Source organism: Echinops telfairi, unplaced genomic scaffold (genome assembly GCF_000313985.2).
Source record: "Echinops telfairi isolate 266 unplaced genomic scaffold, ASM31398v2 ScPeMD7_2291;HRSCAF=2852, whole genome shotgun sequence".
In the NCBI taxonomy this organism is placed as follows: domain Eukaryota; kingdom Metazoa; phylum Chordata; class Mammalia; order Afrosoricida; family Tenrecidae; genus Echinops; species Echinops telfairi.
In genome coordinates, this window is record NW_022106189.1 from 31371371 (window position 1) to 31387509 (window position 16139).

Sequence of the window (16139 nt, forward strand, 5' to 3'; positions counted from 1 at the left end):
GTCTTGGAGGGGGCAATGCCAGGTAAGAGGATTGCGGAGAGGACAGTTGTGGATCCCGCTGGCCTGAGGTTAAGTTCTGGAAGCATCTAGAGCAGGCCAGACCCTGAAAGGCTGCAAGACCACTCTGTACCTGATTTCCTGGGCTGTGCATCAGGTTACCTGGAGCTCTTTTTAACAACATCCAGACCCCCCCACTCCCTCTCAAGGTTCCTGAACCTGGATGGTCTTAGGGTAAGGTGACCAGATTTTAACATTGGTAAAGTGGGACACCATTGATAAAACTCATATCCTGGCGAAATAGCCACATGGCAGCAGAAAGCCACATACCCTAGCTTGTTGTGCGTTCTTTCAAAAAATCGGGACTTTTTAAAAACGCCACGGGATGCGGGGAAAATTGTTAAAAATCAGGACTGTCCAGCCAAAAGTGGGACGTCTGGCCACCTTGTCTTAGGGCAGAGCCCATGGACTCTGTATCTTCTACGGTTTCCCAGAAGATAGACTTGATAAACCAAAGATTAGCAAACCGCTAGCTTTGTAGCTGCAAAGACCCAGACTGTGGGCAAAAAGAGACTATTTGCCGCTTTACCAGCAGTGACCTGGGGCAAGCTCTTGATCCTGAGAGCAACCCCCCAGCCCTGAAATAGTGAGAGTAATGTCTACACTGCGAGCTGGGAAATGAGAAATTGTCGGTGAATTGTGTTCTGGAAGCATCTGTAAGGAAAGCCACACAAGCTGGAAGGTGTTAGGACGAGGTGGTGAAGGAGCGGAAAGAGAATCACTGAGGCTGTGGAAGAGAGGGGGGCAAAGGGGGCAATAGGTGTCTCTTGGGGCCTGCACAGACCCGTAGCGGAGCGGGTTTCTCCTCGCCTGTCCTCTCTGAGGTGCAGAGAACTGCAGATTGGCTGGCCTGCCCATGACAGAATCAAAAGCAGTGTCTCAAACAAAGCGGACATTTGCTTTCCTCCTATCCCTTTTTCTGCTCACATTCACACGTTCATAGGGGAGTCAACCTAGATAGGATTGAAAAAAAAAAACCACCATGAATTCAGTGCCCTGAGTGGATTCACAGTGACCCTGGAGGGCAGGGGCAGTGAGTAGGAACCTATATTGGTGGCCAAGGGCCTTGGGTGAACTCGTGGAGCAGCTTGGGTGGAGTCACACCTTCCGTCTTGTTTCTCTGCGGCTTTGGCTCTTCCGTTCCCAAGGTAGATGCTTCTGGCACTGGAGCCGTATCTGATGGGAAGAACAGCCCCGTGCCGGTGACCACGCTTTCCCTGCACTTCTCATTTATTAGCATTTAGTCTCATGGCCACAATTATGCCTGCAAGCAAGGCTTCGAAATGGGCTTTATGCCCAGTGGGCCTGTGCCCAGCGCAATGTGGATTCTATGTCTAAGGAAGGATGAGGGAATGGGGAAATGGACCGCAGCGAGCAATCTCTGCCCTGAGGTGGCAAGTGAGCCCAAGTCTGTGTGGGCAGGGAGGAGCCTCTCGGGGTTCCATAAACATGGACTCAGAGGGGAAAGACGGGGCCCCTCAATGCCCTCTCCTTCCAGGAACGCCTGTCATGCAAGTGACGGCCACGGATGAGGACGATGCCATCAACACTTACAACGGGGTGGTTGCCTACTCCATCCACAGCCAAGAGCCAAAGGACCCACATGACCTCATGTTCACCATCCACCGCAGCACGGGCACCATCAGCGTCATCTCCAGTGGCCTGGACCGGGAGGTGAGTGGCCCCGAAAGGATGGCCCACGCAGGCTTGCCTGGACTGGGGCCAGGGCTCGGGCAGACCCCCCCCTGTCCCCTACCTCCAAGCCCATGGAAGGGCCCTAGGGACCCCGGCCCAAAGGGGAGGTTGCTGCTGTGTCCATGTGCTGCTGCCCCAGGCCTCCCCTGGGCTAAGGGCCTGCTGCAAACGATCTCGTTAGACCTCCTCCGAGGCTGGGGCAGCTGCAACACGCAGGCGTATGGTGCTTGCTGTAGGTTTTCTCATTTCCTCTCGGAATGGCTCACTTAGCGTGCACATCACCCAGATTTGTCCCTCGTGTGCTACAAAGCAGAATTAACGCCATGGAGACTGAGATTGCCTCCTGTTTCCTAATGAATACCTTTCCCAAAGCCCCACTTTGTCCCACGGCGGGTCGGCCAGGGGCCAGTGCCCTGACCTCCCCAGGAGAGCGCGTTGTACTACCTGTACTGCACTCCCCAGAACCACCCTGGGCAGTGGGGAGGGGTAGGCACGAGGCTGTGAGCAGCACTCCATCACACCTCCCTGAGTCCAGGGGCCTCCAGCTCCCAGCCAGCGGGCTTCCATGCTTTTTCTCCCCAGAGAGTACCCGAGTACACGTTGACCGTCCAGGCCGCAGACATGAACGGAGACGGCTCCATCACCACGGCAGTGGCGGTGGTGGAGATCCTGGACGCCAATGATCACGCACCCGTGTTTGACCCCCAGGAGGTAACGCCCGCCCTCTTTCTTCATCCCTGAATGAAGGCCCAAGTGAAAGTTTAGGGGGGATGCTGAGCCACCTGGGAAGGGTGCTGGGAAAATTCAGCAGGGTAACTGTGGAACCAGAGGGTGAACTCCCCGCCCCCCCACTCCCGGGGAGAAAGCTGATGCTATCTGCTCCAGGGAAGTTTCCAGGCTGGGAAGCCGCAGCCGCATGCAGGGCCGCTCTGAGTGGGAATCAGCCCAGTGGCTGTGGGGTTGGGAAAGAGAGTAAGGAGTTTCATGCAGGACTGATATTAGGGCACCCAAAAGAATATAGTCCCATGGTCTGTTCCCATACATCTTACCTTCATACAGAAAATGCATATGGATAAAAAACAGATTTGCTATTTTTCAAAGCTGAGGTATGGTTTTCAGGTTCAAAAACTCATCATCATAAAATAAAGGAAAAGGAGTTTTTCCTTCCCAAGGAAACTACAGAGCCAGTCTATATTAGTTCAATTCAAGCCCTACACTTACTAACCCCTCTGTGCCCTATCTGTGAACTTGTGAAATGGAGACGATGGCTCCCAAATAACAACAACTCACGGCCACTGAGTCGAATGCAACGTAGAGAGACCCAGCAGAACTGAGTCGACCATGCTTCCAAGTCTGTGAGTCGCTATGAGAGCCCCCCAAAAAAGTCTTTATGGGAACAGACAACCTCATTGTCCTTCCACAGAGAGACTGGTGGGTTCAAACTGCTGACCTTGTGATTAACAGCTCGATGTGTAGCCCACTGTGCCACCAGGGCCCCTTGAAGACCATGATAATAAATAACAGCCACCACACTGTTGGAGGTTTTACAATGAGACCGTCCGTGCCAAGCTCTTAACACAATGTCGGATACACCATAAGGACCCCAGAGAAAAATCTCTGCTGATGTGAAAACCCCCAAAGTGCCCTGCTTGCCTTCCTGAAGGCACGCCTGCATGCCTCTGGTAACACAGGCCTCGGTGTCATGCACGGTGGCCCGCAGCCGGCTCTGGCTGTGGGACATTTCTCCACTTCTGAAGAGCCGGTTTCTAGCCTTGCCACATGTCCCAACACCCCAAAAAGTCCCAAGTCAGTGCTCCAGATCAGTCAGGACCCTCACCCCTCATGCCACCTTTCATCCACCTTTCTCTTCACAGCTAGACAGGGGCCTGGACATCCAGACCAGACAGATGCCTCTGTGTGAGTCAGGTCCAGGGCAAAGGCCAGGCAAGGCCCAAGAGTAGTGTAGGACAACCAGAGCTGTGAGGCTAGCACTTAGTACATTTTGTACCTGGTAGGCACCCTGAAACCTGAGAAGCAGATTGGGCCATCCGGGAGGTGGGTGTTAAGGGACTCGGTGCTCCCCGGAGCTGGATGAGCATTTGCAGCTGTGGAGGGTGGAACAGTCTCTGGGTGCTGACTGTCCTGTACTTCCCACCTTGGCAGTACGAGACCCGAGTGCCTGAGAACGCCGTGGGCCAAGAGGTACAGCGACTGACGGTGACTGACCTGGACATCCCCAACTCACCGGCATGGCGCGCCACCTACCGCATTGTAGGAGGTGATGACGGGGACCAGTTTGCCATCACCACCCACCCTGAGAGCAACCAGGGTGTCCTGACAACCAAGAAGGTGAGTTGACTTTGGCTTAGCCAAGGGTCGCTCCTGAGACTCCTGGGATAAGAAAGTCTTATCTGTTCCACCTGCAGGACACCCTGTGCTGGGCAACCTGCCTGTGACCCTTCACCAGGGGGAGCACAGACCAGGGGCACCCGGCATTGCCTTCTTTTTCAGGCTGGGGAGTTGCTGTCCACATGAGCTCGTACATAAGCACCGGGTCATGAAACAGGTCAAAGTTGCTGATCTCATTGAAGCAAATTGGTATAATCCCTCCGGCCAGATCCCAGTTCTAGTGGCCGCCCCCACACTGCCTTCCCACCGAGAGGGTCTCCCAACTGCAGAAGGCATCTGCTTTATTTGAATTCATGCTCCTTTCACCTTTACCCTACAACCATCTGTCCTGGTGTTTGAATAGTAAAATCTCTAACACTACTCAATAAGCAGCAAACCCTTACCTCTCCCAACATCTCTGAATAAAATTGATGCTCCAAGAAATCATAGTGCAAACCACCCTCAGAAGTTGCACCCACTCTACATTAAAACAACCACACCAGAAACATGCCTATGTGAAACATATTCTCTCCAAGTGCCGTCAGGTGTTCCGACTCACAGTGCACACCAGAAGAAAGCATTCCCTGATGAGTCCATGGTTGCAGTCGTGGGGCCCATTGGTCTCATTGAGGGTCTGCGTCTTTTTGGTTGATTTTCTACAAAACATATTCTGGACTCCATTTACAAACAGGCTTTTCCCCACCATCTACAAATGTCTAGGAGGATATTAGAAAGTCACATGGGACCCAGAGTATTGTAGAGCTTGGCAGCCTTACCCCAGCCTGCTGGTGCCAGTTGCTTGCACGCGCGCGTGCACACACACATACTTCCACCACCATCATTGTATCAACTACAAATGCTTCTGCAAGTTTCTAAAGCTGTCATTGCCCATTGGGAACCTGTGATCTCCAGCTTACTGATCAGTTTGCGCTTGGGGTGTTCTGGAAGGCCCCACTGGATGTCCGCTCAGGAAAAAAAGGAGGCTTTAAGGCCTTTGAACAATCTAGAAATATCCATGGCACTGCATGGGCCCCTCCCAATATGGTGGTCAGGTGTGCCCCCTTGTCTCCTAGGGCTTGGATTTCGAGGCCGCGAACCAGCACACCCTGTCCGTGGAAGTGACCAACGAGAGCCCCTTTGTGGTGAAGCTCCTGACGTCCACAGCCACCGTCGTGGTGCACGTCGAGGATGTGAATGAGCCGCCCGTGTTCGTCCCCCCCTCCAAAGTCGTCGAGGTCCAGGAGGGTACCCTCGCCGGCGAGCTCGTGTGCACCTACACGGCGCAGGACCCTGACACGGAGCACCAGAAGCTCAGGTACTCCACAGCCTGGCCCTGTTCTGGTGCAGCGTCTGCTCTGATTGCCAGGAAGATGGGTCAGTATTCTGCACATCACCCCTTTTAGAGGCTGAGGTGGAGGGGAGGGGATGAATGTCCCCTCCTCTCTGCTCTCTACTTAGGCCCCCCATTCACTGATGAGATGATGATCATGCCTTTTCCATTGGGTCCTGCCCAGAGGCCCTGCTTCCATTCCCAGTTGAGAGGAGGAAGCCTTGAAGGAGGATCCCAAAATGACGCAAAATTCTGGATGGGACTCTTCCCATCTCTCCCTCTCCAGCTACCACATCCTGAGAGACCCAGCAGGGTGGCTGGCGATGGACCCAGACAGTGGGCAGGTCACTGCGGTGGGCATCTTGGACCGAGAGGATGAGCGCTTTGTGAAGAACAACGTCTACGAAGTCATGGTCCTGGCCACGGATGATGGTGAGAACTCTCTCCCTGCTCTTCCACAAGTTTCTCCGGCGGCCAGACACAACGTGTGCCCTTCTCCCCCATGGGCAGTGCATGGTGTGAGGAAGGGGAGTGTAAAGGAAGCACTTTGGAGAGGCAAAGGGGTCAAAGGCCTGCCTGAGGGTAGATGACCATGAACCCAAAGCTCTAACACCCCAAGCTTTTAAGAGGTATCATTACACTGAGGGTCCCTTTCAGCCCAATGTGGGGTTCACTGAGCCTTGATTTGGCCTACCAGTTTCCCCCCGTGACTGATTGATAGGGACAGTCTGGTTTAATATCTTAGGCAAGATTGTAAGGATGCATCTGGGATCCCTGAAAATAACAGGATTAATGAGCAGTGCTAGGGTTACAGGGGGAATTGCCTTCTCTGGCCGTAGAGCGATTCCAACAGGGCTGTGCAGGCAGGCTTATCTGAAACGGATTGGCGGACACTGGATGCGCCCCAAGGTGGTTGGTCGGCTTCCCCTGGCGATAGACGGGTAGCAGCTGTCTGGATGAAGTGGCTGCAAAGCTGCTAGGGGGCTTGACGTTGTTTCGTCAGCCCACCTGAGGGCCCTTCCTGAAAAGTGGCTGTGTGTGTGACTCTGAACAGGGAGTCCTCCTACGACCGGCACAGGGATGCTCCTGCTCACACTCCTCGACGTAAACGACCATGGCCCAGTACCCGAGCCCCATCAGATCACCATCTGCAACCAGGACCCTGTGCCCCAGGTGCTGAACATCACAGACAAGGACCTGTTCCCCCACACCTCCCCTTTCCAGGCCCACCTCGCCCACGACTCTGATGTGCACTGGACGGCAGCGGTCAACGAGAACGGTAATGGAGAGCTCTGCCGGGCGTATGGTCCCGTCCCAGGGCCCTGTACATATCCCACCCTGGCACCTCCTCAAAGACACAGGCTCAGGCCCCCCACCTCCCCCACCCCTCAATGAACATTGGGAACCATTTAGGATCTGCGCCCCCAACAGTACTCTATATCCAGTTGTTTATGAGCTCAGCCCAGAGAGGACTAGGGAGGAATGCTGCAAGTGCTACGTGGACTTGTTTTTCAGCATAGTGTAAACCTTTGCAATTCCCCAGGGGCCCTTGAAGACCATTCCAGCCCTTGGACAGATGGAAAAACTGGAGGCCCAGAAGGAGTGTAACTCACCTGTCTTTCTAGGATTCCATCGCTGTCTATTGCTAAGTGGGCAGTGATGGTCCCCTGGTTGAATTCTCACCTTCATGCAGGAGACTCAGTTCGGGTCCAGCCATGGTACCTCGTGTGAGCCACTGCCTTGCCTGTCAGCTGCTGTGAGGCTGAACAGGTTTCCGTGGAGCTTCCAGACTCAGGTGGACCAGGAAGAAAGGCCTGGCAGTCTACTTCCAAAACTCAGCCAGCGATGACCACCCACAACCAATCACAGGCATGGGGCGGGCCCAGGCAGCGCTCTTTCTGTCATACATGGGTCTTCATGAGATGGGGCCAACTTGACAACAGCTCACAATCCGAGCTGACACACACTGAGCGTGCGTGCTGTGGTTATGTCAGACACTGCTTCCAAGGCTCCACAGAGATTAGATTCCTTAATCCTCACAAATATCCTGGGGAGAAGTGTGCGCACACACATTTCACACAAGAGAAAACCGAGCCTCGTGGTTGCTGTTAAGTACCATTGAGTTGGTTCCGACCCATAGCAGCCCTAACGCACAACAGAAGGAAACACTGCCCTGTCCCGCGGCATCCTCACAATTGTTTCTATGCCTGAGCCTATAGTTGGCAGCCACAAGGTCACTCCCTCTCCTTGAGAGCCTTCCTCTTTGTTGCTGCCCCTCCACTTTACCAACCATGATGTCCTTCTCCAAGGACTGGCCTCCCCTGACAATACGTCCAAAGTGTGCAAGACAACACCTGAGGCTTACAGAGGCTTCACGTCTTGCCAGAGGTGCCATGGCTACGGAATGATGGTGCTGGGACTTGAACTCGGGGTTGGATTTACCACCCATGATCTGCCGCCCACCATTTATTGGACCTGAGTGGATGTACAAGGTTTTTTTTTTCCTGTAAGATTTCTGCCATCCTCTGTGCCTGGTAATTTTGTCCTTATTTGCAGAGGAAGCTCAACCAGGTTAAATTGCATGGCCAGGAGTACAGAGCGGTTGACTGGAGGGGCAGAAATGGGAGCTAGGTTTTGACACCAGAGCCCCCCTTTCCACCTCCCACCACTTCCAGGCCCTGCCTCCTCCTGATCCCCAGCTCCAAGTTTCTCCCTCTCAGTGGCCTTACAGTTCTTACAAGGTCCTGTTGGCACCAGGCAGATGAGGACTCACAGGGGTAGTGGGTGCAGCACCAGGGCCAATAAGGCTCCTGGAGAAACCACATCACTGGTTGGAAGCACTGCCCTTCTTCTTGGGGCTCAGCACCCCCAGGATGGAAGCCAGGCACCATTTAGGATCTGGGCTCCAGAAGTGCTACCCCACATCCATATTTGCTTATGAGCTCAGCCCAGAATGGCCTCAGGAGACATGCTAGGAAAGGTACCTTGTCTCGTTTTTTAGAACGCCTGTGATTTGGGTGCATACAGCCAACATCTTTCTTTTGGAGAGCCCAAATTGGTCCCCTGCTGCCCCCTTGTGGTCTAGAAATCTTTTTTTCCCCCTTCCACTCAACCTATAAAGCACAAGTTTGGACTCAGCCAGAAGACACTATTGCCATATTGGTTATTGGTTGGGCTGTGATACACATGGTTGGCAGTTCAAAACCACCAGCAGCTCTGAAGGAGAAAGACTGGGCTTTCTACTCCCCTTAACATTCTTGGAAACCCACATGGGTCATGAGTCAGCATTGCCTCGGTGGCAGGAATTTTCTCCATTTACTAGCTTTGTGACATCTCAGTTATTAAACTTCACAGTTGTTCTATGGCCTTCTCTGTGAAACAGGGGTCAACAATTGAGCCCAGGCCCATACAGTCTTTGTGAGGGTTTCCTAAAGGACTATAGGGAAGGTGCTTCATCTTGCATGTGAGTGCATAGCTTCTCAGTGGGCCACCATCTTCCCCATCCCCATTTCCCAGCAATCGGCCCCGGTCTGGCCCTGTGGGAGAATGAGCCCTCTCCCCAGGGTGCCAACACCTGATCATAGTATTGATATCTGGTTCTTGATTTTCACTTCACTTGCCCATCCTATTTTATCCCTGTTGTCAGGGATTAACCCAGACTCCACCCCTGTGCATCCTTGGCCTAAGTGACTTGACCACCCCTTGGGCTCAGTTTCTACACTGTAAAATGAGGACGGTTACAGTAACCACTTACAAAGCTGTGCTGAGGACACCAATAAGCTGAGATGTGGCCTCTGCCATCATCAACTGAGCGCAGCAGGGGAGCGGGATGGTGACGAATGTTTGGTGGCATGCTCTATGTTCTCATGGTCTGCCACTTCAGACCTTGACGTCTGTGGGGAGGGGTTGTTTGTGATTGCCCCTGTGGTTGGGGGACATGCTTGGCTTTGAGTGGTGTAGTTCTTGGGAAAGTTCCTTATGATGAAACCTGGTGCCTCCCAAGCGTACAGCGCCCCCTTGAGGCGCCTGTGCATACCGTTCTTCAGAGAGATCCCTGACCCATAAAAAATGCCTGTCCCCCCCAACCCCAGGACTGCCACACTGTCCTGAGTGAGGCCCGTTGGGTTGGCCATGCTCCTGCTCTGTGTTGAGCCAAAATTTGCCACTCACCTTGGACCTTTGAAGACCAGTTGGTTAGTCCAAGTCCATTATCTACTGGCAACCCTGAATCTGTGTACAATCAGTGATCTGGGGGTAGCACAGGCTAGCTTCTGGGCTGATCCTCTTCAACAATACCTGTTCCCTAGTGAGGCATACATACCCTACATGGATTCATTAGCTAGTAATACTTTGGAAAATAAGGAGTTTTATACTTTGGATTCTGTCATGCACTTAAGATGTGAAGAGTAATTTGTTTTCATTGCAAGCTAAGATGCTGCAGTGATACGTGGTATTGGTGATTGCTAGGTGATCTCGAAGCAGTTCCAACTCTAGCAATCCAATGCACAACAGAAAGAAACGCTGCCGGTTCCGTGCCGTCCTGTAATTACTGTTTGAGACCACGGTGGCCACCGTGTTCATTCTTCTTGTTGAGGGCCTTTGTAACGGACCCTCTAATTCACCTGGTGGGCAGCGAACCACAAGGTCAGCGGTTCAAAACTACTAGCTACTCCGAGGGAGAAAGGCGAGGGTTTTGACTACCAAAGAATTACCATCTTGGGGCAGTTTCGTTCTGTCTGTCCTATAAGGCCACCATGACTCAGAATCAACTCAATGGCAGTGAGTTTGCTTTTGTTTTTTCTATTTTCCAAGCATGATGGTAGTAGACTTTAATTCAGGAGACGAGGCTTTCTGCTCCCCTGTAAATGTACAGCCTTGGAGACCCGTAGGAGTGGCTCTACTCTGTCCTGTAGGGGAGCGTGCTGAGTTGGAATCGACTTGATTTTCTGGAATACACCTTAAAGTCATGAAATAGGAAAATAGGTGGCCATTTCATATGAATATTCAGAGACTGGTGGCTAGATCTCTTAGGAGAAACAGTCTAGCAGCTGAAGGTACTGACAAATTGACCCGATGACATCACTTTTTAAACTTTATATATAATTTTTTTAAATTTGTTTTAGATTTACATTTTTTTCCCAAGTAACTAAAGTTATTTTTCTGCCCCAATAAATACTTTTCATGATGACAGATATGACTTTGACCAAATGTCAGTTTTAGCACTTGGCCAAAGTCTGCCTTGGGGACACTCCCTCTCCCCCAGACCTCCTTGCCCAGAGGCAGGGCTGTCTCTTTATCATGGTGTACTCTGTCCTCCACATGTGGCATCTCAAGGCCAATCAATTGTCTGTCCACTCCAGGAGACGCAGTGGCCTTATCTCTAAAGAAGTTCCTAAAACAAGACACATACGATGTGCATCTTTCTCTGTTGGACCACGGCAACAAGGAACAAGTGACAGTGATCAAGGCTACCGTGTGTGACTGTAGCGGCCACATGAAGACCTGCCCCGATCCCTGGAAGGGGGGGTTCGTCCTACCCATCCTGGGTGCCGTCCTGGCTCTGCTACGTGAGTACCAGGGTGGGGTAGTTAAAAGAGCTGATTCGATCCTAAATGTCTGGGACTAAGGGCCACCAACACTGTCCATTTGTTCCTTGAACTCTTAGTTTTAGGACTGTCCGTTAGCCAGTAGGTATGTATGGAGCATCTGGAATGTGCTTTGTGGCTACTATAGGGAACAGACAGACTGTCGTGGAGGCTAGGGGCTAGGGCAGTAGTTCTCAAGTGTGCCCTCTCTGTGAGCATTACATGGGATTTTTAGAAAAATCAATGATCAAGCCCCAATTCATTCAGACCTGTTGACCCAGAAACTTGGAAGGTGGGACTCTTAAAAATTTGTTTCAACAAGCATGCACCCCAGGGAACACTGATAAAGCTGGAGTTGGAGAACCTTCTAGGGGATCAGGGAGCACTGTGGGGAGTTCCCACTGGATGTTGGCCTTCATAAACAGCGGGGGTTTTTTTAGGTACTGAGGGAGCCGTGGAGATGTGTACATCAGGGGAGGAGCGTGATAGGGGCCATTGCTCTGGCTACCCAAGGGAGGAGTCTCAAATTCAAAGGGCCCTGAGGGTTGGGGGTCTTGGGCTGCTGTGGTGTCGTGGGGTGGGTGTTCACTCCCTACTCTTTCAGTGCTCCTCTTGGTGCTGCTTTTGTTGGTGAGAAAGAAGCGGAAGGGCAAGGAGCCCCTTTTGCTCCCGGAAGATGACACCCGGGACAATGTCTTCTACTACGGTGAAGAAGGGGGTGGTGAAGAAGACCAGGTAAGGCAGTTGGCGCTCTGCCCTGGGGTTGAGCTGAATGCTCTCGGGCCCCTTGGCAGAAGCAATGGGGCCCCTCAACATACCATGCGTGAGACATTGGGCACACCCTGGAATGAGGCATCAGGCTTCATGCAGGGCGGACCACCAACCTCCGGCTGTGCTCACTTGAAGCCGCCAAACTGACCTCGAGCCCATACTTCCTGTAGGAAGGCAGAGGCAGGTGGCAATCTCTGACATCTGTCTGTCTTCTGAGGCCCGCCACCTATGCACCCAAGCATTCAAGCAGTGGGGAGATAGGGAGTAACATTTGGTGGTGATGAGGAAGTGGGGAGGGTGTTTCTTAAGCCCGTGCTCCATGATGTTCCTAAAGGACTATGACATCACCCAACTCCACCGTGGTCTCGAGGCCCGGCCAGAGGTGGTTCTTCGCAACGACGTGGCACCAACCTTCATCCCCTCACCGATGTACCGTCTGCGTCCTGCCAACCCAGATGAAATTGGCAACTTCATCATCGAGGTGAGTCAGGGTAGCAGCCCTTTGGTTCAAGCCTCGCACCCACAGCATGAGAGGAGAGGCATGAGCTGGGAGTCTGGGCGCTGGGTCCAAGTCTTCGTTCACTAAGAACATGCTGTAACAGAGCACAGTGGGTGGTTTTAGGGAACAGGCGTTTATTTCCTTGAGGTTCCACTGCCATCGAGTTTAGGCCGACTCATAGAGACCCTACAGGACAGGGATGAACTGCCTCTGTGGGTTTCCAAGACTGCAGCTCTTTATGGGAGTAGAAAGCCTCTTTCTCCCAAAGAGTGGCTGGTGGTTTCAAACTGCTGACCTTGCAAGTTAGTAGTCCGTCGCATCACCACTACCTGACCAGGGCGCTTTCTGGAGGTTAGGAGGTGGCTAGGGTTCTGAATTCAGGATGCCTGGTCTAGAAGAAAGCGGTCTCCGTCCTCTGTGGGCGGGGTCCTGGTCTCAGTTTCTCTGGCATTTTTCTTGGCGTGCCTGGGAGAGCGCTGCAAGGCCGCTCACTTTCCTGCTGGTGCTTCCTTGGAGCCTCTCTTCTGTGTCTCAAAAGCAACACGTTCACCTCCCTGGGGGTCGGACAACCGAAAAGTGGGTGAAGGAAAACGCCGGACAGGGCAAGCTATGACACAATGATAATTTATAAATTATCAAGGGCTCATGAGGGAGGGGGGAGCGGGGAAGGAGGGGAAAAAATGCGGACCTGATGCCGGGGGCTTAAGTGGAGAGCAAATGTTCTGAGAATGACGAGGGCAATGAATGTACAAATGTGCTTTACACAATTGATGTGTATGTATGGATTGTGATAAGAGTCGTATGAGCCCCTAATAAAATGATTGGGGGGGGGGGAGCGACACGTTCAAGGCACAGTTGACCTTGGTGGAGTGTCATTCACCTATCAGAGAGAGCCCTTTTCCCAACTGGGATGTTGGACACAGGTGTAGGGGTTTGGATTAGCTGCACTTTTTGGGGGGTATATGTGCAGAGCACAGTTCAATCCATAACCACCAACTAGCTGTGTCACTTGTAGATCTCCTATAACCTAGGCTTCTTTTGCCCCCTCTGACAAGCCGTGCCTTGCAGACTGGTTAAAAATTGGAAGTCATTTGGCACTCATTCAACAAACCTAGTGGTTGTTAGGAGCATAGACTGGGGCCAGACCACCTAGCTTCGAATTAAGATCCAGATGATTCCAATGTGCACCAATATCTGGGAACCTCCGCTGGCTGTTTTAAGGGATGGATGAGGAAGTACCTGGGACCTAGGCCAGTTTTAGGGATTGTAAGTCAGTCCATCTGCCATGTGGCCCGAGCTGCACGTTTGGGTTTGTTTTTGTACAATCTCCAGGTTGTACCACAGGCCTGGGACCCACTGACGGGGCATGTAGTGTTTCTGTGGGAATGCTAGCTGTTTTCCTAACAGCCCTCTGAGCATCTCTACTGTCATTCACTCTGGTTGGACATTTGCCTTCCCTGAGGAACTCTGAAATACCAATGCCTGTGACTCAGATATCCATTTTCTTTTTTTTTTTTTTCTTTTTTTCAGATATCCATTTTCTGTTACGATTCTTTAATTTTGTGAGATCAGATACATAGCCAAGGGCATGGGAACCACAGCCATAGCCAACTAGATGCATGATGGATACTGAGCACAGCCTGGTACCTACAGCGGAGGCTCCTGGTAACAGAAAAAAGGGGAGGGAAATTGGTTGGAATTTAAAACTGGATCAGATTCAGGGAGAAGATGATAGGATGGGCGTTCAGGGTCCTTCCCAGCTCAAAACCCTCAGCCTCACTCTTCTCTTCAGTGAAGAGGGAAATGAGACTGTCTGTTCTTCGAGCCTGAGTGTATTGGGGACCATTCTGGGAAACTGTCACAACAGGAAAGCTGTTACTCAGGGCTTCTGGTTTAGAGACAATGCCTTAGCCTTGGAGCTAAATGCCTGCAGTCCTCTCCTTCCCATAGGCATCCTGGTAGTGCTGTGGGTTAAGCACCAGGCTTCCATTTCAACAAACTAGCCACTCCGAGGTAGAGAGCCGAGTCTGCATGCTCCCATAGAGATTTGCAGCCTCAGAAACCCTAAGGAGCCATTCTCCTCTGTCCTACAAGTCACTGAGTCGGAATCAACTCAGTGGGTATATGCCAGTCATTACTGTCATAAAGCGCTTCACATATACTTACATATATGTAGAGAGGGTAAGGGACTTAACCCACGGTCGCAAAACTCGTACATGGATGCTGTCTTCTAACCGAGGCTGTCTGATTTCAGAGTCCCCGCCCTTGTCACTGCCTCTGCTCCAGGTCACAGCCAGCACTTGCCTGTGAGCTGGGCACTACACCATGTACTTTATACACATTATATGCCCCTCTGGAGTCCCTTCGGGTACGACACAAAAGACTGGAGATTGGAGACACACACACACACACACACAACCCTGCCCCTTCCAGTGGTGCCTTTGAACACATGGGGCTGCCATGAGTCAGAATGCCGGACGGTCGTTTTTATATATACACAAGGGGGGTCTTCCAAGAGTGTGGGAAAATCCCAGCATCTTGTCATTCTGTTTTTCCACGAACTTTTGGAAGCCCCCCCGATATAGATGCATCTCAGAAACCCTAAAGTGTAGGTCTCTAAACTTATTTGGCAAACGCCCCCTTTTCAGGGAGAAAAAAAAATTAAAGTACAATTAAACACGTTTGTATGGTGGCCTACTATCCGGAAGAAAGTATAGGGTGCTACTTTTGCAGCCCCCTAGTGGTGACATTGGGCTGTAATCCCATAATCGCAAAGTCGGTGGTTGGAAACCATCAACTGCTCTGCAGAAAAAAGACCAGGCTTTCTGCTCCCATAAAGAGCTAGTCTCTATAATGGGATTAATCTGAGAGGACTGAACCATTGGATTGCAGGGTGAGTTATATGCCAACAAAACCGTTTAAAAACAAACCAACTCACAGGGGCAGTTCTACGCTGCCCAGTCCGGTCGCCATGAGTCACCTTAGAGCCTTTAGGGCAGTGAATTTGGGGGTCTTTCCCGCCCTCCAGGGGGTGGTATGTCCCACGTGGGGACGGACGGCCTCCAGGATGAGGCAATGGAGGCTCGGCGAGGTTGGTCAGCTCGCCCACAGCCGGTCCTGCTCTCTCTCTTGTGGCCACAGAACCTGAAGACGGCCAACAGCGACCCCACGGCCCCGCCCTACGACTCCCTGCTCGTGTTCGACTACGAGGGCAGCGGCTCGGACGCCGCCTCCCTGAGCTCCCTCACCTCCTCGGCCTCCGACCAGGACCAGGACTACGACTACCTCCACGAGTGGGGCGGCCGCTTCAAGAAGCTGGCCGACATGTACGGGGGCGGCGAGGACTAGGCCGGTCGGAGCGCCACCTCAGACCGCAGCACCCTCCCTTCAGCGCGCCAGGGCACCACCCCGCTCCGCCGAGGACTTCCGGAGCTCGCCGGAAGGGGCGGGGAGAGCCCGGGGCGGAGAGGAGTCCGCGTCTGCGCCTGCGCCTTTCCCGGGGGGACCAATGGGCACTGGCAAACTGATGCCAACGCGGAAGCCCCTCACCGGGCAGGACGTCTGCAAGGCCGGCTCGCCGGGAGTTTTTCACCTGCCATCAAATGCTCTGCCCGTGTCGTGGGCCGGACGAGCCCGGCCAGCCCATGACGACCTTCTCTTTAGCACGAACCCCATCTCCCTGGGAGGAGGCCTCCTCTTGCAACCCGGTTCCATTCTTGGTTTCTACGTTCTGTTCTCAGAGAGATAGAAGCAGGTCCTCAACCATCGCCTTGGGTCCTCCACAAACCCAGCTGAGGAGAGCTGCGGGGCCCTC

At 52.6% G+C, this 16139-nt stretch overlaps 1 protein-coding gene across 1 annotated transcript; it reads left to right on the forward strand.

Moving 5' to 3' along the window:
* The first annotated feature begins 7 nt into the window (after positions 1-7).
* CDH3 (cadherin 3) lies at positions 8-15728 on the forward strand. Its single transcript, XM_045293658.1, has 11 exons — positions 8-22; positions 1556-1731; positions 2335-2463; positions 3916-4101; positions 5214-5455; positions 5757-5902; positions 6525-6749; positions 10831-11037; positions 11660-11790; positions 12161-12307; positions 15467-15728. The coding sequence occupies exons 1-11, from the start codon at positions 16-18 to the stop codon at positions 15671-15673; spliced, it is 1803 nt and encodes a 600-aa protein (XP_045149593.1). The 5' UTR covers positions 8-15; the 3' UTR covers positions 15674-15728.
* The last annotated feature ends 411 nt before the right edge of the window (positions 15729-16139 follow it).